Source organism: Bombina bombina, chromosome 5 (genome assembly GCF_027579735.1).
Source record: "Bombina bombina isolate aBomBom1 chromosome 5, aBomBom1.pri, whole genome shotgun sequence".
NCBI lineage: Eukaryota > Metazoa > Chordata > Amphibia > Anura > Bombinatoridae > Bombina > Bombina bombina.
The window spans coordinates 826,467,994-826,492,288 of NC_069503.1; the positions used below are offsets into that span (position 1 = coordinate 826,467,994).

Consider the following 24,295-nt stretch of genomic DNA (forward strand, 5'->3'; position numbering starts at 1 on the left):
TATTTAGCAGACATCTCTTTTATATGTTATTTTTGCTTGTCTACATACAGCATGTTTACTTTTATTTTATTTTATTCCTAATAATGGGGCTTAACTAACTTCCACAATAGTTCTAAAATCCTATATTGATACATTTGTGCAGTGAAACTAGGAAGGACTAATAATCTAGACTGCTGACTTCAAATAGCTTGCCCATTAGTTTTATATTTTCCATAATAATATGGTCTATTGTTGTATATTGTATATTTTATTTTATTATCGAAAAATACTCCTGCTACATTTTGATTGAAATATGCTATCATTGGAAGAATACACCGCCCCTTTACTTAAAGTTAAAGAATGGATAAGATCTAATTATTGTGCCACTACTAATTGTAGACTTGTATTAGACAGTGCAATCTCTTTTTCCCCACACTGGTCCTTTAACAAGATAATAGGCTCTAAAGGGAAGTTCCCATTTACCCACTCCTACATAAAGTATATGTCTATATGTGTGTACATGTGTATTTATATCTGTATATATGTATTTACAGAAATATATACATAAATAAACACACACACATATATATATATATATATATATATATATATATAGTACAAAATACCATCTCATATATATATATATATATATATATATATATATATATATATATATATATATATATATATATATAGTGTAACAGGGACCACTTTTAACCACGGTCTTCTAGGGCACAAATGCAGCACAGGACAATCCACTGTAGTTTAAAAGGCTTTATTTTTCACAGCAATAACAAACAGGCAGTTCATTTTCAAAAGAGGGAAATCCTTCCTCTGCAGCAAAGTTACGTACTTTTAAATGTGTCTCAGCACTTCACAGCATTCCACAAGTGCTTTGCAAAAATAATGTCCTTTTACAGTTCACAGGAACAAAAGTCTTTTACACAGTGTAACAAACACACACACCAGCTTCTGTAGCTGTATATCTCTCTCTCAAGGCCTAAGTGAGGCTGCTATTTAAACCCTCACAACTTCTAATTAGCCACACCTGTGATTAGCTGCTGGACAGCTTCACAGCTGTCTGGGATAATCAAATACACACTCTTTCTCCCTGGGGTTTTAACTGAAAGGAGAAATAGCATGTACAATGCCTGGTCTTAAATATCTTCCATTTATAACCAGGCCTTGCTTTCTGTCACATATCCTCCCCCCCAGCTCACACCCAGTGGGTTGAGCGACCATGGACATCAATGAATGTACCCGAGACAAACCATCAGCATTGCCCTGTAAAAGACCGGCCCTGTGCTCAACAGTAAAATTGAAGGGTTGCAAGCTAAGAAACCACCTAGTAACCCTTGAATTTGTTTCCATATTCTGACTCATCCATGTGAGAGGAGCATGATCTGTTATTAATTTAAATTTTCTTCCCAACAGATAGTACCTAAGGGTCTCTAAAGCCCACTTAATGTCAAGGCATTCTTTCTCCACTATAGAATAGTTCTTTTCCTGTGGAATAAGTTTTCTGCTTAGGAAAAGGACAGGATGCTCTTCTCCCTGACACTCCTGCGAGAGAACTGCTCCCAAACCAACATCAGAGGCATCTGTCTGTACAATAAAATCTTTATCGAAATTGGGGGTTACCAAAACTGGATGGGCACAAAGGGCATCTTTCAAATGCTTAAAAGCTTGTTCTGCTTCTGGGGACCATTTTATCATAATTGGGGCCCTTGCTTTTGTTAGATCTGTCAAGGGTGCCGCAATTGTAGCGAAATTCGGGATAAACCTTCTATAATAACTAGTTATCCCAATAAATGCTCTTACTTGTTTTTTAGTTAGAGGCTGTGGCCAGTTCTGTATGGCCTCTACTTTTGTTGTCTGAGGTTTAACTAATCCTCTACCAATAGTATAACCCAAGTACTTAGCTTCCTGTAAACCAACGGTACATTTTGCAGGATTGGCAGTTAACCCAGCGGACCGTATTGCATCAAGTACTGCTTGAACTTTTGGAAGATGGGATTCCCAATCTGTACTATAAATTATAACATCATCCAAATATGCTGCCGCATAACGAACATGGGGTTTCAGAATTCTATCCATCATCCTCTGGAATGTTGCCGGGGCCCCATGTAAACCAAATGACAACACCGTATACTGAAATAAGCCCTCTGGGGTTGAAAAAGCTGTCTTTTCCTTTGCTTGACTAGTGAGAGGCACCTGCCAATACCCTTTCGCTAAATCAATTGTAGTGAGATAACGTGCTTTTCCTAGCCTTTCTATCAACTCATCTACCCTAGGCATTGGGTTGGTGTCAAATTTGGAAACACAATTAAGCTTACGAAAGTCATTACAGAACCTTAATGAACCATCCGGCTTTGGAACAAGCACGATTGGACTGTTCCACTCACTTTGTGATTCCTCAATTACCCCAAGCTTTAACATTTTTTCTACCTCCAGTTTAATAGCCTTTCTACGAGCCTCAGGGACCCTATAGGGTTTAAGGCAGACCTTCTTCCCTGGTTCTGTTATTATGTCATGCTTAATAACATTAGTTTTTCCCGGTACCACAGAAAATACCTCTTTGTTCATTCTAATAAAATCCTTGACCTCTCTCTTCTGATGTACAGATAGGGTTTCCGATATATTTACCTCTGGTTCAGTGACAGGGAGTTCTGTAGGTTTTACCAGATTTATATGATATATTTGCTCAGGTTTCCTTCTCCCTGGCTGACTTGCTTTGTAATTAACATAATTTATAACCCTGATATTATTTCTTGCCTCTACCAATGTTGGATCCTCCCTTTGGGCTTTTTTAAAATTACCAGGGCCACCAACCAGATCTATCAAATCATCAATATTTTCCAAGCTAGTACTTGGTACTTCATTACTCTGAGAAGGTTGATCACCTACTAATACAGGCATAGGGCAATAAATCTTATTTTTCTCCTTTTCAATGGAACCCCCTTCAAAATCAGTTTCAGAGAAAGGAGATACATAAATATCAGAAGTTTGACATATTTCTGGAGATTCCCATAACTCCAGAAATTTTGGAAAATTTCTCCCTATCACCACCTCATGGGCTAAATTTGGTACTACACCAACGCAATATTTTAATTTACCACACTGAGTCTCAATCTCCACCTCAGCTGTAGGATATTCCCGTTTATCTCCATGAACACAGATAATTCCCATTTTTTCCCCATAATCTAATACTGCATCTGGTACTAAAGATTTAGCCACTAGTGTGACCATACTTCCTGAATCAAGCAAAGCCCTAGACACTTTACCATTAACCGTCACAGTACACCAATGGGAATCATTATTAACAGAGCTGTTGCTATTAGACAATAGTGAATGTGCAACATTACAGTCCATAAATTCATCTTTATCACAGTCTCTAGCAATATGCCCAACCTCATTACATTTAAAACATCTTACAGGTTGGTTATATTTAAATGTTTCCTTAATTCCTGGGGAAATGTCTCTGGTGTTTTTCCTATACACCTGCTGCTCTCTTATCCCCTTTATCCCCTGAACAGTCTTACCAGTTCTTGTAGAGCTCTGGGACTTGGGATTGTGGGGCTGATCCATTGAAGATTGTTGCAAAACTTCTCCTGAAGCTATAAATCTTTCAACCAATACAATCAACTGATCCGCTGTTTGAGGATCACCTTGATTAACCCACCGCCGCAGGGAAGCAGGTAATCCACGCTGAAACCGGTCCATCACCAGTAGTTCCACTATTTTGGTAGCTGAATTAACCTCTGGTTGCAGCCACTTCCTGGCAAGGTGTATAAGGTCGAACATCTGGGATCTTGCAGCATTATGAGATGAAAACATCCAGGAATGGAATCTTTGTGCACGGACTGCCGAAGTCACCCCCAGGCGTGCAAGGATTTCTGCTTTCAATTTCTCATAGTCACTGGCTTGTGCTGGCTCTAAATCAAAGTAGGCCTTCTGAGGTTCACCACTAAGAAATGGCGCAAGTATACTCGCCCACTCAACTGTCGGCCATTTTTCTCTTTCTGCTGTGCGTTCAAATGCCAAAAGATACGCCTCAACATCATCAGCTGCTGTCATTTTTTGAAGATAATGACTAGCCCTTATTACTCTGGAACCTTGGCTGCCACCAACATATTCAGAGTTCAGTTTTTCTGATATGGCTTGAACCTCTCGTTGCAGAGTCTGTGTAGCACTTTGCTGCTCCTCCCGGGTCTTCCTGAATGTCTCAGCTTGCACAGCAGCCATCTGTTGTATCAACAATTCAGTGTTCTCCTTCTGTGATTTAGCCAGCAGCATAGCACTCTCTGACTGGGCCAAGACCAACTGTTGCAGTGCTGCACTATTTTCAGCAGCTTTTCTGTTAGTCTCCTGCTGTATAGCATTAGAATGGATCAAAGCTTTAATGACTTCCTCCATGTTGCTTGCAGATTATTATGCCCACAGACTTACAACGTGGTTGCCCGCATTCTCCACCAAGTGTAACAGGGACCACTTTTAACCACGGTCTTCTAGGGCACAAATGCAGCACAGGACAATCCACTGTAGTTTAAAAGGCTTTATTTTTCACAGCAATAACAAACAGGCAGTTCATTTTCAAAAGAGGGAAATCCTTCCTCTGCAGCAAAGTTAAGTACTTTTAAATGTGTCCCAGCACTTCACAGCATTCCACAAGTGCTTTGCAAAAATAATGTCCTTTTACAGTTCACAGGAACAAAAGTCTTTTACACAGTGTAACAAACACACACACCAGCTTCTGTAGCTGTATATCTCTCTCTCAAGGCCTAAGTGAGGCTGCTATTTAAACCCTCACAACTTCTAATTAGCCACACCTGTGATTAGCTGCTGGACAGCTTCACAGCTGTCTGGGATAATCAAATACACACTCTTTCTCCCTGGGGTTTTAACTGAAAGGAGAAATAGCATGTACAATGCCTGGTCTTAAATATCTTCCATTTATAACCAGGCCTTGCTTTCTGTCACAATATATATATATAGAGGAATACTGCTACACCTCACTGATGAGGCCCAATGAAGGCCGAAACGATCGTCTGGGGGTGCTGTGTTCCTTGTTCAGAGAGGAATTGCCTGGTATTTCGGCGCTGGACTGACCGTAATAGGCGGGATCAGACTGATATACTACAGGAAAGTTCTACTCTGTGAAAAGCATTACTGGGCTAAAAAGCTGCACCCAGGTGGTAAATCGCCATAGAACAGGCTAACAATGGTATTGGGCCAGTTGTTCGTTCCTGTGAGTGCATTTCTCTCTGTATATATATATATATATATATATATATATAAAACGAAAAGTAGAAAGCACTCACTGGACTGTAGACAGCAATTTCAATCAAATAGAATTTATTGTGACGTTTCGGGACCGTCAGAGGAAGGGACGCTGCTGGTCCCGAAACGTCACAATAAATTCTATTTGATTGAAATTGCTGTCTACAGTCCAGTGAGTGCTTTCTACTTTTCGTTTTCTACATACCTGGCTACAGCACCCTGGCAAGTTGCAGTGTGTTGGTGAGAGTGCATATACTACAACACATCTTTATATATATATATATATATATAAATAAATATTTATTTATGAATAAATAGAACATATTCTTGTATGTGAAGAACATTGACATGTGAAATATTCATATTTTTATGTCAGGTTAGCGCTTGTGAATATGTGATCGGTTTGCACAAGAGTGGGGTGTTAGTTTTTTTCTCCATTGACTTTGGGGAATACGTGTACGTGCACACAATATCCTAAGTTTGACTTTTTGCGATCTTTGGTTAGCGTGCAAGCGAAAACAGTTTGCTTTCAACTATAAATGCAATCTCAGGAGCGCAAAAATCTTATTTCTAGCACAATTAACGGTGGAGCGGAAGTGTTAATTAGTGTGCCACTTGTAATCTGGCCCATACTTAGCAATACGGTCCTAGTCAAGAATTTTAGGAAGCCGACGGATAGAAACCTAGTAATGTAATTTATTTAACTGTATTTAATTTAGTAAATTTATTTTATTAAAGTGTAGTGTTAGGTGTTATTGTAACTTAGGTTAGGTTTTATTTTAGAGGTACTTTTGCATTTATTTTAGCTAGGTAGTTATTAAATAGTTAATAACTATTTAATAACGATTCTACCTAGTTAAAATAAATACAAACTTGCCTGTAAAATAAAAATAAACCCTAAGCTAGCTACAATGTAACTATTAGTTATATTGTAGCTAGTTTAGGGTATATTTTATAGGTAAGTATTTAGTTTTAAATAGGAATAATTTAGTTAATGATAGGAATATTTATATAGATTTATTTTAATTATATTTAAGTTAGTGGGTGTTCGGTTTAGGGTTAGACTTAGGTTTAGGGGTTAATAACTTTAATATAGTGGCGGCGACGTTGAGGGCGGCAGATTAGGGGTTAATAAATATAATGTAGGTGTCGGCGACATTGGGGAAGGCAAATTAGGGGTTAATAAATTGAATGTAGGCATCAGCGACATTGGGGAAGGCAGATTAGGGGTTAATAAATAGTATGTAGGTGTCGGCGATGTTGGGGGCAGCAGATTAGGGGTTAATACATATAATGTAGGTGTCGGCAGTGTCCAGAGCGGCAGATTAGGGGTTAATAATATAATGCAGGTGTTGGCAATGTCGGGGGTGGCTGATTAGGGGTTAATAAGTGTAAGATTAGGGGTGTTTAGACTCGGGGTTCATGTTAGGGTGTTAGGTGTAGACATAAATTTTATTTCCCCATAGGAATCAATGGGGCTGCGTTAAGGAGTTTTACGCTGCTTTTTGGCAGGTGTTAGACTTTTTTTCAGCTGGCTCTCCCCGTTGATTCCTATGGGGAAATCGTGCACGAGCATGTTACACCAGCTCACCGCTGACTTAAGCAGCGCTGGTATTGGAGTGCGGTAATTAGCAAAATTTTGCTCAACGCTCACTTCTTGTCTTTTAACGACGGGTTTCTGAAAACTCGTAATACCAGCGCTGCCGTTAAGTAAGCAGTGAGGGAAAACTGCTTGTTAGCACCGCACAGCCTCTAACGCAAAACTCGTAATCTAGGTGTAGGATTGCTATCACCAATACTGGGTGAATTATCCAATTTAGCATCTGAGTATCTTATGGCGAATAATCCTGTCCAATTATAGTTGTGTATATAACTTGATGTTGCAAAGTCTGATTCAACAATTTGATATGTCTTTACTAATTCTGATCTATTCATGATGTAATGTAATGCTGAAAAAGATAAATACCAATTGGGAATAATCATTATATTTGGTAGCCACAAGGAACTCCCATTTATATGAAGTTCTGGATGTAATCTATATTTCCCATTTAAAAATAGTAAGATTAGATATACATCCAACAAAAGGTAATTGCGTATGAGGTGTCACCTCCTCATTAGTAACTATACATAGTGTTTGCGAAGCTATTTCAATCAACATTTTCCATTGTATAGGTAGGATTATCCAATCACAGACGTTAATAGTATTTTGCAATAAACATGGTTCATATAGTCTGGAATGAACAGTACATACCACTCCTATCTCTTAACATACATTTAAATCATGTGTTAAATTATTAGTTTCAATATGGGTACCTTTAAACTGAGGCATCCAATATGCACCTCCTAAAACCATAGGTAAAGCTATAAATTTGCAAATAATATCTATGTTGGTAATATTATATACTGTAATTGTACATTTCCTTTACATACTGTATCATTACAATTGATTAAAGCACTTTCCAACTTTATCCATATGTTGGAATTTTTTTTTATGGTCAATAATTGTTTCCGTAATCCTAAATTACCAGTCATCAATCTAGTTGAGCAGCATTTTTTTTTTGTTGTTGTATTTGATTTAATGTTTTAATACTACACACTGTCCAATAAATACAGGAAGATACATTATGAGTTAAATGCTCTCTCCAATAAGTTGTGGCATTAACTAAATCCAATACATCAAAACTAATATCTAATTGTTTTTGTTGTGTCTTAAAAGTATTAGGCATCCATCTAGTCTGATATCTTAAAGCCTTGTTTATTCCTTGTCCCATATTATGTAATCTATTTACTAAAGTTTCTATATCAAATCCATTCAGTATTCCTGCAATTGTACCGTATGATCCTAACAAGGTATCATATCATGCCCTTCGGGTACGTATTTTACACTCCGTTGTTGGTGGATATTGAACTTCTACATCTACAAAGATCTTTTGTACATTTAATCCAACCTTTCTACAAGTTGAAGGTATCTTTTTTATTTTTCCTGGATCAATAACTATACTATTCTTATTATTTAAAATAATATATTGTGTCCATAAATTTCAATTACTAATTTTGGAAGCATTATAACACACAAATACATTCAAGTTTGACATATTATACACAAGTATTCCCTTGGTATACGTATAAGGTAGATCTGAGGAACTATTTTGTGCTAATGTTAGTATTCTTTCTTGAACAGTTGTCCATAAATACCCCAAATCAACTCCAGCACAGCTTATTGAAGTCAGATTTTGGACATGTATAGTTCCAGTGTTTTTATATAAACAGTAATTCGGTTGATACTTTTGTCCTGATGGGGGTGTCCAAAGATATCCTGGATTAACAGTCACATTGGCTATATTACAAAAGGTGTTGCCATCACATGTGTAATTATCCTGTTTTTGAATTTGTGTTCAATTCACCCATCCCCACCTAACAGTTTGACTTTCTGTAAAATCTCTTCCCCTGGTGTTACGGCTTGTGCCCCAAAAAGCTTTCCATGGAGGCCAAAAATAAGAATCCATATACTGGATTTCAGCCATATCTGTAAAAGGTAAAACACAATTTTATTCCCTTAGTTAAAATTATTCCTCAGGTATATATTCCCATTGTTCTTTACCTGATCTCATTACTAATAACGTTTTATCATTGCCTACAGCAATTACTTTAGCCGCATCTGGCAGTCCTTGAAGATTTTGAATCCATATTTTAGCACCTACATTTTTAATATTTGATTAACCAAAGCCCTAATCCATTCTTACTGTTAATGTAGTTGGGGGTTCACCCTCTTTCATAGTTGACATGAACAATGGAATTATCAGCAACTGAGCTATTCTGTCCCCTTATTGAATATGTAATATCTGTTTTCCATTGTTCACTAAAATTACTTTAGTGAACAATACCTCCTCCTAGTACTGATATACCCCTCATAGATAAGCTAGATCTTGAGGCTAATTGTCCATAGTGTTCAGGAGGTATCTAGCATCCTATGCCAGTTTTAATTAATTCTACCACTCCTGGTTTCAATTATGCTAACTATTGCCCCTTTAAAAAAAAAATTAGGATTGCCATAAATTAAAGTAGCCTCCACCCCAGAATCCACTAAAGTGGGAACTCGTTGTACATTACTGCCTTTCCAATGTATCTGCAAATTTACATAGGGGCGGTTATTAAAAATCTGTAAAGCTTGTGAGAGATTATCTCTCCATCGTCCATATTCGCCCTTATTTAATTTTTTAAAATGCTGTTTTAATAAAACATTCATTCGCTCTTCCAAACCTGCTGCTTGCGAATAATATGGAATGTGATATAAATGAAAATGAACACTGCTGCTCTCAGCAAGTTCAGTGATTTAATTAATTAATTCAAACATTATTAGAAGAGCTCAGGTAAAATAAACAGCACATTTTCCTTGGCAGCATCAACGTTCACTGTAGTTTATTGTCAAAACATTTATAAATTAAAATAAACACATATATAATCTATGCATCTAAGAATGAGCCACTCTGGCTATATACACACTTACAATGCACTATAATGAGAGCACCTGAGCAACTGTCTAGGGTGGGGTGCTAGAAACCATGAAGATGGTTAGTCTTCCTTTAAAAACAAATACAATGCTTCTGCACACCTTAGAAAATTATTTTATTAATATTACTTCTTAGGGGTGCAAGCAACCAACCAAATAATTACACAAAAAAGAATATTGCCGCACATCCCTTTCTATATTATCAAAACATTTTAAAATATTGCAAAATTAAAAAAAAAGAAATCACCTAAGCTCATATTTTGCTTAAAGGGACACTGAACCCAAATTTTTTCTTTTGTTATTCAGATAGAGCATGCAATTTTTTTTTTTTTTAAATATTTATTTATTAGTTTTTCCGACAATACATAAAAAGGACAAAAACAAATCAAACAAAACAAAATAATCAACACATATGTGAGCATAGATTGTGGAGGCACAGCTCCGAAACATATTATAACTCTCATGGAGACGCAGCTCCGCATCAACGAGATAAAAAATAATACAAAAGCCCATTCTACTACTGAGCCATTATCTTAGCTTGAATCACCTTTCCTCTACTCTAGCTTTTTCTTCTTTTCCTCCCCTCCTCTCCTCTCTCCTCCCCCTCTCCCCGTCCCTCTCTCTTTCCCTTTTCTTTTTATCTTTCTTTTGATTAATATCCAACAGAATATACATTCATATACATTTGCGCATCAAAGCTCCATACCAAGCAATACGGTAAGTTAACAAACAAAAGCCAATCAATACACAGTTAGGTAGAATTAACATTGATATGGTATCTTAAGATAAACTATTCTACTGTTCTACTATCTGCTACGAAAAGGTTTATGATCTGTAATATAGGTGTATACAATGTTGGGTTTTTTTTTTTTTTTCCCTTTCCCCTTCTCTATATTTTTCTTTTTTCCTTGTTTCTTTCCCCCTTTTTCTTTTTTTTTGGAGAGTTTCCTTAAGCAAAAAATAAACCCACACATAAAAAAAAACAAAACAAAAAAAACACAAGAACCTCCGAGCCCGCAAGGCTCCCTCTTAGGAAAGGTGGCTCATGAATTTAAGGTATATCTCTAAAGTTCCTAATCCATGATCCTGGAAATACTTGAAGCAGGACTAACTCCGCAAAACTAATGGAAGAAACAAATGGTGACAAGATCAATTGTTGAAGTTGCAATGAGTAGGTTTTAATAATTGGTGCCCAATCTGTCAGAAATATCTTAATTTTTTTCTCTGTGGCGTGAGATAGATGAAAAGATTCATATATAATTTGAGATTGTATCCCTTTAAGAATTAACCCAAAACTAGGGGGCTTCTTAGCAATCCAAGACTTAAAGATGTTATATCTAACAATTAGTATGATAGTATTCAATATCCGACTTTTGGAGTCTGTTATGGAATCCCCTATCAGACATATAACCTCTTGCAGAGATAACGAATAATCCCCATTATAAAGCCTATTAAACCAATACTGGACTTTCTGCCATAGTTGTTTTATTTTAGGGCATCTCCACAGCATATGAACAAGATCTGCGACACTATATAAGCATCGCGGGCAATCAGCCTTCTTGAGAGGGTAAAATTTCGCTAACCTGGCTGGGGGTAGATAGAATTTATTCAATAATTTAATATGCGATTCTTTCCAGTTTACCGCTATAGGATACTTAGCTACCAATTTGCAACTACCTATAATCATCTCTTGATCAATTGTAGGGATAGAATTAATCCATGAGTTAACCAGTTTATCACTCAGCAGAGTGCCCTGTTTAGCAAGCATTATGTCGTAAATTAGTGAGATTGAAGTATCTCCAGCTATAAATTTTTGAATAAAGATTTTGACCTCGGACCACTCAACCCTGATTGAAGAGTACCAGCTTTGGGAGGTAATATAATGGCGGACCTGAAAATAGGCAAACCGATTCCCTCTACCTAATGAATATTTTGAAAAAATAGTTTCCCATGAAAGAATCTGGCCTTGATCGTCCAATAACTGGACAATATCCTTCAGGCCTCTGTCCTGCCATTCCAGAAACACTTTTTGGTCTGTTCCTGGCAAAAAGCACGGGTTAGCTCTTATAGGTAAGAATTCAGAAAAAAAAGGATTCAATGCCAGTATGGCACAAAACTTCTGCCATGCACTTATCGGGTTTTTAAAAGATTGTAATGAAGAGACTTCTCGTGGTAGTTCTTTTAGTGGACAATGTAAAAGAGCCTTCAGAGACCACGGATAGATCAATCTAGATTCCGATTCAAATGAAGTAACCCTATTTGTTTGAGCTATCCAATCTATAGCTATTTTAGCCAAGGTTGCCATATTATAATATCTAATATTCGGGAAGGCTAATCCCGCATTATCAAATTTTTGAGACAATTTTTCCAATGATATACGTGATTTTTTAGCTTTCCAAATGAACTTGGAAAACCAAGAATTCAATCTATTTAAATCTTTATTTGTAAGGATTAAAGGAAGATTTTGCAGAGGATATAGGATCCGCGGAAAAATTATTGTTTTGATCAAATTAATAGAAGCAGAGATAGATAAAGGGAGAGCCCTCCATAACTCAAGATCTTCTTTGATCTTCCGAAGAAGTGGATCAATATTGGCAGAATACCAGTATTTGGGATTTTTATGAATCTCCAAACCCAAATATTTTATAGCAGAGACTGTGCGGAACTTTGAATTAGTTTGTGGATTCGCCTCCTTTCCTAGCCACATGAACTCACTTTTATCCAAATTAGACTTATATCCCGCGAAGGAGCTGAACTCCTCCAGTATGTTTATAACCTTGGGAATTGTGTCTCTGGTGTTCTGTAAACATATTAGAATATCGTCCGCATATAGTAACACTTTTAAGTTTGGGTCTAGATCAGATATTCCCGGCAGGCTTTCTCTCAGTCTGATTGCCAGCGGCTCCAGAGCAATATTGAACAAGAGGGGCGAGAGAGGACAACCCTGTCTCGTCCCTCTTTCCAACACTATCCTAGGGGAGAGCGTCCGGTTAATCAATAAGTAAGATTCTGGTTTCCAATGGATTTTCTGAATGAAATATAAAAACTTATCTGCAAAGCCAAATTTCTCTAAGGTTTTAAATAGATGGGGCCAAGCTATACTATCAAAAGCCTTTACTGCGTCCAAAGTAAGAACTGCATTATCATTTAATCTTTTTCTATCTTTAAACTGATCACAATTCCAACTAAAATCAACCAACGTGGTTAATCTCCTAATATTTTTAGTAGAATTTCGTCCGGACATAAATCCGACCTGGTCAGGATGAATAAGTTTATCCAAACACCCTGTAAGTCTAGTGGCAACAATAGACATTAAGATCTTGTAATCCGCGTTAAGGACGGAAATTGGCCTGTATGAGGCTGGATCTTCTGGGTTCTTTCCTTTTTTCAAGATTAATGAGATATTTGCCGCTGTAAACTGGGCTGAAATTGGTTGATCCGAGATGTAATAACAGTTAAACAGTTTCTCTAAGACTGGAGTCACTTCAGCCGCTAAACATCTATAGAACTCCGCAGGAAACCCGTCAGGGCCTGCGGCTTTATTCAATTTGGATACACTAATAGCTTTTAATATTTCTTCAGAGGTAATTGGGAGATTCAAAGATTCTAAATCTTCTTGCTGTAACTGAGGAAGGATAACCTTATCCCAAAAATTAGCTTGATTAATAGAGTTACTTTCCTGTTTAGAATATAATCGTGAATAGTACTTAAAAAAAACTTCACGAATCTCTTCTGTGTTAGTATATCTTTTATCGCCTTCCCTAATACAAGAAATCAAATTTTTCTTCTTCCTTATTTTAACTAATCTAGCCAAATTTTTAGCGGAACTACCATGAGAGCTTCTGAAATATAGATTAGTTTTGGTCTCATCTTCTAAATGTTTTTGAGCTACAGATATATCCCTTTCCTTTCTTAACGCAGTATAATTATCCCAATTCCTAATAGATCAATCTTCATGGTATTTTTTATAGGCATTTTGGACCTGTTTAGTAATTTGTAGATCTCGTGCACGTTGCTTCTTGTTTTTAATATCTAGAAATGACATAATTTCCCCACGTAATACCGCTTTGGAGGCCTCCCAGAAGGTTTCAATCTTGTGAAAGTAAGAGATATTACGAGTGCTATAGTCCTTCCATGCCTGTTTTAACCAATGAATATATCTAGGATTATTATAGAGATAACATGGATAAAAAAAAGCCCTAGGCATTTTATTTTTATTATTATCATGGGATTTCAGAATTAAAGATATAATTGAGTGGTCCGAGGTCACAATCTCCCCAATTCCAGCCTCCAATTTACAAATTGAAAGTGATTCGGAGATTAAAAATAAATCTATCCTGGCAAATGTCCTATGTGCCTTAGATTCACATGTGAAACCTAATAAGTCCGGATTGAGAGATCGCCAAATATCAGTAAGATGTAATTTATAGCAAAATTTGGTGAAGTATTTAGAGCTTCTCCTATTCTCTGGAAAGTTCTTCCCTGAGAGTCTATCAATTTCTGGACAAATAACCAAGTTAAAGTCTCCAGCTATTATAAGATTCTCCTTTATAAAAGGGAATAATTTAATTTTAACACTCTCCCAGAAGTCTCTGCGAAATTTATTCGGGCCATAGACATTACAGAGCACATATTTAGTTTTATTGATAATAATTTGAATTAGTATAAACCTTGCGGCTGTATCTGTCTGCACCTGTATAACCTTATACTCCAGAGCTTTATTGATCAAAATAGCTACTCCACATTTTCTCCTACTCGGCGAGGAAGCAATTACCTCTCCCACCCATTGTATCTTAAGTTTAGCCACTTCCTGCTCTGTGAGATGAGTCTCTTGAATAAAAGCAATATCTGGTTTTTGTTTAGCCAATAATTTAATAATCAACTTGCGTTTCATAGGAGAGGCAATCCCCCCTACATTCCATGATAAAAATTTAATATACATTACCGAGCCTTAATTACTCAAACAGATAGAGATTCCCCCTGCGGGCCCAAAGGAAAAAAAAAAAAAAAAAAAAATCAAACTCCACATCTAATGATAAAAAAAACAAAAAAACCTGATTCTTTTTCAGTAGTGCACTCATAAAAAGAAAATAAAGGACTTTAACCCCTAATAAACTCTTCATTTATAAGGGACCAGGTAACAGCCTGAAATAAGTAAGTGATATGTTATTGTTCATTTAAAAAAAATTTAATCTCTCCTTTCTCTCGAAAAAATTTTCTTGCACCATCCTGTTCAACAATTATACTAGCTGGATATACCATCCACGCATTATAGCCTTTACCAATAAGTTGCGAGCAGAATGGTGCCATTACCTTTCTTTTTAGAGAGGTTTCTGCCGAGTAATCTTGAAATAATAAAATTTTGTTATTTCCAAACATAAGTGGTTCAGTTCTTTTTTTAAATAATCTAAGAAATTCAACTTTATCTTGATAGTTCAAGATTCTGAAAATACACATTCTGTTTGAACGGGATCCCTCAGGTTGGGATTTTTTATGCCTGTTCTATGGGCTCTTTCTATAACAATGGGAAGCCTCTGTTGTGGAATACCTAGAGCCTGAGGCAGGGTAAAAGATGTAAACTGATATAGATCATGAAATTCTGGAATCTCAGGCAAACCAATAATTCGGATATTATTGCGTCTGGAACGATCTTCCAGGTCGTCCAGACGCGCTTGTAGATTAGTAATTTTGGAGCTCTGTTTGGATATAATATCAGTTTGGCCATTAGCTTGATCTTCTAGCTCTGACACTCTGGTCTCCATCTCTAACATCCTATTAGAAAATTGTTTCACTTCTGTGGATAGATTAGAAATAACTGATGATATTGTACCTAACTCAGCCTTTATGATTTCAAATTGTGGAGTAAATAGGTCAGTTAAATGAGAGATTAGCATCTGCGTGTCATTTATATTAGAAAGTGTCTCGCTAGAGCTATTTAAGCTAGGGTCGCCCTGTTTAGTTTTTTTGTCTTTAACTTTGGCCGGCATCCTAGGCGAAGATGCTTTAGCTTGGGTTACAAATTTTTCCATAGAAGGAGAGAGAAAAGAGAAGAGGGGAGAAGGGAAGAAAGGGAAGAGAGAGAGAGAGAGGAGAGAAGAAAAAGAAAGAAAAGAAAAAAAAAAAAAAAAAAAGAGGAAGTGAGAGTGGGAAAGTGAGAATGGACTACTTTATATTATGAAGGGTGAAGATTATTGCGTGAAGGGAGAAAAAAAAAAAAAAAAAAAAAAAGGAAAAAAGGAAGTGAGAGTGAGAGAGTGAGAATGGACTACTTTATATTGTGAAGAGTGAAGATTGTTGCGTGAAGAAAAAAAAAAAAAAAAAAAAAGGAAAAAAGGAAGTGAGAGTGAGAAGGTGAGAATGGACTACTTTATATTGTGAAGAGTGAAGATTGTTGTGTGAAGGGGAAAAAAAAAAAAAAAAGGGAAAAAAAAAAAAGGGGGGGGAGGGAGGTGAATGGGAAGAGGAGAGGATTGACTACTTCCTATTGTGAGAAGTGAAAGTGTGAAAAAAGAAAAAAAAAAGAACTCCAAGTGAATAAGTTACCCCTAAGGGTAGTGATGAGTGAGCAAAGGAAGAAGGAAGCTAGCTACAGCTTTCGTGATCTTGAAAAGCACAATTGGTGTTTATAAATTATATGATATTTCCCAGCAGGGAACACAGATTCGTGTATGGGAATTTTTCTTTATCCTTCCCCTCTCTCCCCCCCCCCCCAACCTCTCCCCTCTTCTTTGTATATAGATCTTAGATACTTAATTTAAACAGCTATATAGTAAATTTTGGTAAAAAAAAAAAAAAAACTATATAAAAGATTTCAATACTAGGGTATGTCACCAGCCCTAATTTAAACACCTTCTTTAAGCAGAGACATTTCAAAGCTGTAACCTTGAGGAAAAAAAAAAAAAAAAAAAGCAATAAACGTCCTTCAAAGGATTAATTCCTCAGAAAGTCCTTCTACAAAGATGGATTTTTACATTTCCAAGCGGTTAAAGTTGCCTTGATATTTTAACAAAAAGACACTGCAAGGCACCAATCTGAATAGAGTGATCTTTATATGGATGTAAAGAGCTGTCTTTTCTTAACAAATGTCTTGATAGTCTCTTGACAGCTTAGATCCAGAGGTATCTGTGTAGCCTCACTTCAAATTTAAATGGCAATACCGGATAATAAGGAAAGCAAAAACAACAGTACCTTGGCTTCACCGGTCACTTCTAGAACGGTTATCGCTGCAGTAGAAGGAGAGAAGAACAAAAAAAGTCCTGACAAGAGCCTGGCTAGTCGTTTTCCAATTCCTTCCACAACCACCAGGAAGGGTAAATCCCCTTAGCGACAGCAGCGAGGATTAGGAGAATAGGAGGCACAAGTTCTTGTGTTTGTTTTTATTCCAACAAAGGCAAAACTTTAAGTTTGTTTCAAGGCAGCAATAGAACAAACTCTTATCCAGACGGGATTTATGAGTGCACTACAGAGCACCCACACAGAGCGGATGCACAGGGTTTCACACTTGCTTGCTTGCTTCTCTCTTGTCCCCTTCAGATCGTATTGTGTCTGCTGGAATCTTGGCTAGTCGTTCTCCTATCGACCCACACCGGCTCATGTGATGCTCCACATATCTGCACGACTCTGTGCTTGCTCCGTCCGTTCTCCGGAGCGCAAGACCCAGCCTTTGCACACCTCTACTTTCTTATTGGGTGAAAGAAAGGAGGCTCGACCTAAATACTGATGCCGTACTGGCCCGCGTGCTTCTACTGCTGTGGGTCTGTTTATCGAGTGCCGGGTGCTATGATCCTGTGTAGTCCAGGGATATTTCTGGCCATACAAATTGCCCTAGGAGGCACATCTACCCCACAACGGGCATACTCCTTCCTCTTGGCCTGTCTTCAACCCGGGTCTCCAGGCTGCTCTTCGCGCACCGCAGCGCCACCAAGCACCTGTACACCCCACCGGCTACCTGTTGCTGCCGCCTGGGTCTCTGCTTTATACAAGGAAAGTAGCAAGTCCAGGTATAGGCAATGAGAAAGTTCTTAGCAGAGTGGTGAAATTGTGGCTCTGACCACGAGCCAAAAAATAAGGTCACTGGAGGGTTTTTTTCTGCCGGGGCCTGTTTGAATCTGCCCTGCTCCCTAGAGTGCTTGACCGCACCAACAGCGGGAGATTGGCCACTTGGAAGAGATGGATAATGCTGTCTGTGTAACGTGCTCGAGACACGACGCTGGGTTCAGCGTGCTACCACAAACAGCTCCTCCCACCGGAAAAGCCCTCCTCCACCTGAGCTTGCCAGAGCATGCAATTTTAAGCAACTTTCTAATTTACTCCTATTAGCAAATGTTCTTCATTCTCTTGGTATCTTTATTTGAAAATCAAAAATGTCAGTTTAGATGCTGGCCCATTTTTGGTGAACAACCTGGGTTGTTATTGCTGATTGGTGGATAAATTCATCCACCAATAAACAAGTGATGTCCAGGGTTCTGGACTTTCTTTTCAAATAAAGATAGCAAGAGAACGAAGAAAAAATGATAATAGGAGTAAAATTAGAAAGTTGCTTAAAATTGGATGCTCTATCTGAATCACAAAAGAAAAAAATTGGGTTCAGTATCCCTTTAAGCCAGTCACCAACTTACAAGTTGTCCCAATGTTGACTGGTCCTAACACTGCAATGTGATGCCTTTTTGGGCTGTAACATTCCTGCTTTAACTATATATTTCCTGATTTTAACTTTACTAAAGTTCACTTTTCATTTTTTATATTTATTAGCTGCTACCTTCATGCAGCTACTTCAGCTACATGTTGATAAGTACTCAACTTATCTAAAAGCAACCTATTGTTGCATTGCACTACCATAATATTACCCTCTAATTCAGAAATATGTTTTTCTAATTTTAAATTACACTTACTCCAATCTTCTACTTTCTTGTTGTTCCCTATATGCTGTATACATTATCCATAGCCTCCGTGCAGTGGGCTGTTCTTTTCCTCTCTCAACAGGCACTTCCTCTAATGTTTTAACAGCATCAACAAGATTAGCTTCTTTAAGTCAAGTCCCATTGTTCACACAACCACGCTCCTTTAGCTACCTCATGTGCCACATCATTATAAGGTAAATCTACCCACCCGGGAATAGTAACGTCTTTGACAACGTTAACTCTTTTATTAAACATTGTTACCCTAAATAAAACTTTCCTTTGTGAATAAGTTCATTATTTATATATGATTTGACAGCATAACAAGCATAGCAACCAACACGAGTATTTAAAAAGTCAAATATTTAAATATCCCATCCTCGTCCCCAAATTATGTATTGCCTAATAAAATGTATACCTTAATACATATGCTAAAAGCAATATTTGAACTCATTGCTATTCTTAATAGGTATAATCGTTTATTCACAAAAACAAAATATAAAATAAATCACTACATCACCAGATCATGCATCATATATGTTTTACTTTGGCTGGGGGTTCCCGTCAACTTCAGCCCAAACGATGTAGAAGATCTTGGAGTTTCAGCTTAATATCCAAATGGCACAACTGCCCTTGAATTAAGAAGTCCAATGAATCTAAGTCCCAGATCCTCTATATACACTTCTTACATTAGTTTTTTTGCAAAACTGTCTGTGTCTCTTATTCCTGTCCAGATGTATCCGGTCCAACAAATCTCTCAACCACGGATGAGTCATTTATTCTTTTAGAATACATATTGTTTTGTTCAGCATTTTTTCAATCAAAACAAGTTATGCCATGTCAGCAACTCAGGATTTCTTTAATCAGTACATAGATTCATATAGGCCAAGAAGACTGGTTCACAATAATCACACTCTATATGACCTGCCATATCACATTTGTATCACACCGCCGCACGCACACAGGAGCCGACTCTCCCCTAGGCAACGAGCAGAACAGCAGGCATCACGTCCCTAGCAACAGCTAGAGCGGCCTGGTGTGACATAGCCCCCCTCTCAAGGGTTCCCTCCGGGAACCAGAGTTGGCCTCAAAGGATGAGCAGCATGGAATCTGGAGACCAAAGATGGAGCATGCACATCACGGACAGGAACCCAGGAACGATCAACCACAGAGTAACCCTTCTGTACCAGATACTGCTGTTGTCTGAGCCTGTATCTGGAGTCCAGGATCTTAGCAACCTCATATTCAGGGTCACCATGGACCAGGAGCAGGGGAGGAGGAGCTCGTAGCTGGTTAAATCTATTCTTGATGTAAGGCTTGAGTGGTGAGATGTGGAAGACTGGATGTATGCGCAGGGTTTTGGACAAGGCAACATTGTAGGCAACAGAAGACAGTCTTTTCAGGACTTTGTAAGGACCAATAAACCTAGGCCCTAATTTGTGACTGGGTTAACGTAGACGAATATGTCAAGTAGAGACCCACGTAAAGAGGTCACATAAAGAAGCTCTATGATGATCAGCAAACCTATCAGACAGCTGAACGTAATAGAGACAATACGTTGCCAATGAGTGTTGAAATTAGTAATGTGTCGGTCTGCAGCAGGAACCCCTGTGGACTGAGCAGAAAGAGGGAAGACACAAGGTTGATAACCTGCTGTGGCTTGAAATGGAGAACATCATAGAGAAGAGTTCTAATAATTGTTCCTTGCCAGCTCAGCTAGGGGTAACAACTCAGACCAGTTGGTATGGAGAGAATTAACAAAGGTTCTAAGATAGGCCTCGAGATCCTGATTTACTCTCAGTTAGCCCATTAGTCTGAGGATGGTAGCCAGAAGACAAGGAAACAGTGGTTCCAATAAACTTGCAAAAGGCTCTCCAAAAAGTAGAGATGAATTGTGGACCTCTGTCGGAAACAATATTCACGGGAATGCCATGAAGTCATACCAAATGCAAGAGAAGAAGAGACAATAATTCTTGGGCAGAAGGCAGATTCTTTAGGGGTACAAAATGTGCCAGTCTGGAAAATTGATCCACCATAACCCAGATAACCGTATGATGGTCAGAAGGAGGGAGGTCCACAATGAAGTCCATTGTTATGTGTGTCCATGGTTGTTTGGGAATGGACAATGGAGCAAGCCAGGAGGCAAGGATCTGGGAGTTTTGTTGGCAGCACAAGTCGTGCAGGCTTTCACATAATTCTGAGCATCAGACTTCATATTAGGCCACCATTCTTGTCGGGAAAGAAGCTTAAAAGTCCTTATCAAACCTGGATATCCTGGAAGTTTAATATCATGAGCCCAGGAAAGCACAGGAGTGCATAGGTTCAACGGTACAAAAAGGATATCGGGAGCCACAGGGGCTTCGGGAAGCTTTCTAGACTGGGCACGTTGCAGTCTTTGAAGAAGGGTGATGTTCAGTTGAGCAACCACACAGGAGGGGGGGTATGATGTGTTCAATAGGAGCTTCAGAGGAATCACTAGAGTGAGGAAACTGACGAGAAAGGGCATCAGCCTTCTTGTTTTTGGTCCCAGGAATATAAGAGACCACAAAGTTAAAATGGGAGAAGAACAAGGTCCACCTGGCCTGTCGAGGATTGAGTTGATGAGCAGTCTCGAGGTCATTTAGATTATTGTGGTCAGTGAGAATCTGAATGGGATTGGCGGTACTCTCTAGACAATGACGCCATTTAGTCAAGGCCATCTTAATGGCTAAGAGGTCACGATTACCCACGTCATAATTCCTCTCTGCAGGAGTAAAGCGTTTAGAGAAAAAGGCTGCAGGGTGCAATTTGGAGGTTAAAGGATTCCTTTGGGTTAGAACTGCTCCAGCCCCTATCTAGGAGGCATCACCAGCCCCTATATAGGAGGCATCAACCTCTAAAGTGAACTGTAGGTCAGGATCAGGATGGCGGAGCACAGGAGCAAAACAAAAGGCTTTTTTCAGGCAAGAGAAGGCATTTATGGCATCAGGAGGCCAATGTTTACAGTCTTGGTTCCGTTTTGTCAATTCAGTGAGTGGAGCGACTGTTTGAGAAAAGTTCTTTATAAACTTGCGGTAATAATTGGAGAACCCCAATAATCTCTGTAGTTCATTTAATGAAGTGGGTTAAGGCCATTCCAGAACTGCAGTGAGCTTAGCAGGATCCATGGCAAAACCCTCCTTCGTAATGACATAACCAAGGAACTGATATGAACTTGATCAAACTCACATTTTTCTAGTTTGGCTACCAGAGAATTGTCTCTAAGACATAGAAGTACTTGTCACACGTGTTTATGATGCTCCTCCAGGGTTGAGGAGAAAATAAGGATATGTATACAATAACATATAATAATGAGGAGGTCACGGAAGACATTGTAGCCAAATGCCTGGAAGACTGCAGGGGCATTACACAGCCCAAAGGGCATTATGAGGTATTTGTAATGCCCTGCTTTTGTGTTGAAGGCGGTCTTCCATTCGTGCCCTGGGAAAATATGAATCAGATTGTATGCCCCACGTAGGTCCAGCTAGGTGAAGTAGCGAGCATTCTGAAGTGAATCATACAGTTCAGTGATCAAAGGAATGGGATAGCGATTCTTGATAGTGATGTTGTTTAAGGCCCTGTAGCCGATACAGGGTCTGAACCCACCACCCTTCTTATTGAAGAAAAATAAGCCAGCCCCAGCAGGAGAGGAGGAAGGGTGAATTAAACCTTTAGCTAGGTTCTCTTGAATATACTCCTCCATGGACTTGGTTTCAGCTTTGGAGAGAGGATAAGTCCTCCCTTTAGGAAGTGGGGCTCCAGGAAAAAGATTGATTTTGCAGTTGTAAGGAAGGGTGGGTGGCAGCACATCGGCTGCTTTATTTCAAACACATCTGTGAAATCTGCATATACTGAGGGAAAGTTTGAAGGAGTCTGTAGACTGGCTATGGGGATGTGGAGCAGAGGAGTAACCTTAGCAAGGCAGGAGTGGAAGCAGGAGGTACCCCACAAGAGACCTATTGTCCCTCAGCCCTGTCGAACTGTGGATTGTGTATACAAAGCCAAGGAAGACCAAGGATGACAGGCTGTGCTGGGAAATGAATTAATGAACTGCATCTGTTCGGTATGAAGGACTCCCACAGTCAGGGTCAGGGGTGCTGACTTCAAATGGATTAACCCTAAACCAAGAGGAGTGCCATCCACAATAGTTATTTTGAGACAATGTCTTTTCTGCAGAAGAGGCAACCCAGCCTGAATCATAAAACGGTGATCCAGAAAGTTTCCAGCTGCCCCTGAATCAATGAAGGCTTGAGTGTGGACAGAATTCTGTAGGAAGGTAAGGGTGACAGGTACCAGGATCCGAGAGGAGTGAGGGGATACAGTAGTGATCATGCTTAGAGGCACCCCAGTATTATCCTCTAAGCATTGGCTTTTCCCGGCCGGATGTAACAGTTCTTTAGTTGGTGGGAGTTAGAACCACAAAAAAAAGAATAGTCTCAATCTCCTTCTTCTCTGTCTTTCAGACTCTGTAGGTTTGAAGGAGGAGAGATACATGGGTTCCTCTACTGAGGTAACTGGAGGTGTTGAAGGGGTAGAGGATAGTGCAGAGACCGGATGAATAGAAGGACGGGAGGGAAGGATTCTCAGAGTTCTGTCTCTCTCAGCTTGTCTCTCCTGGAAGTGAGAGTCTAGACTGATACAAAGTGTTATAAAGTCGACCAAGGAAGAAGGAACATCATAAGTTCATCTTTGATGCGTTCATGTAGACCTCTCCTAAAGGCTACCTTGAGAGCACTGCCATCCCAACTGATCTCAAGTGCCAAGATGCGAAACTTGATGGCATATTGTGCCAAAGTTCTATTGCTCTGGCGGAGAGAGTACTCTGCAGCAGAAATTTGGCCAGAAGTCCCAAACACAGAAGATAATATAGAAATTAAAGCCTCAGCATCGTTCAGGAGTGGATCGTTCTGTTCCAAATGGGGGGCTTGGTGCCTTGTCTTTCAGTAAGGAAATGATAAAGGTGACCCTTGACTGATGAGACTGGAAGGTATGAGGATCATTGTGAAAATGCAGCCTGCACTGGTTAAGAAAACCCCTACAATCAGTAGTACCCTCATATTTGTCAGGTAATGATATCCGGGGTATACTTCCAGAAGCAGGGGAAGGAGTTGCAGTACTAGGAGCAGAGACTGGCAGTACAACAACAGGAGCGGTATCCTTCGCTGCAACTAGTGAGGAGAGTTGAGTGGTTATAGCCTCTAGTTTGCAATCCACACTCTGCAACTGTATGGTATGGCTTCCCAACATCTTTCCTTGAAGAGAAACTGCTCTTGCTACCTCATTTGGGTCCATGGTCCAAGAATAATGTAATGCTCGTGGGATATTCCACTATCAGAACAAACTTGGCCAGTAGTCTTCTTATCCCGGCGTCAAGCTGAAATGATAGTGAATATCCCAGAGCAGAGAAAGGTAGGGAATCCAGCGGTATGGCAGATTAAGGGTAAACCAATAGAAGGACTGGAAACAGGCAGGAATTGGCAACAAAGGGAATCCAAGAATTACAGTTCAGGAATAAACCAATAGAATGGTCAGACAGACAGAGTTCGGTAACAGTATAGCAATCCAATGGTTCAAGGGTTAAGCAGGCAGAGTGGTCAGACAGGCATAGTTC

The 24,295-nt window shown here is 38.9% G+C and overlaps 1 protein-coding gene across 1 annotated transcript in view; it reads left to right on the top strand.

Moving 5' to 3' along the window:
* The first annotated feature begins 16,916 nt into the window (after nt 1-16,916).
* LOC128661632 (involucrin) overlaps nt 16,917-24,295 on the top strand; it is a 127,196-nt gene continuing 119,817 nt past the window's right edge. Inside the window, exons 1-2 of the mRNA XM_053715864.1 lie at nt 16,917-17,079; nt 17,303-17,363. Coding sequence (XP_053571839.1) covers nt 16,917-17,079; nt 17,303-17,363 — 224 coding nt within the window. The remainder of the gene's footprint in view (nt 17,080-17,302; nt 17,364-24,295) is intronic.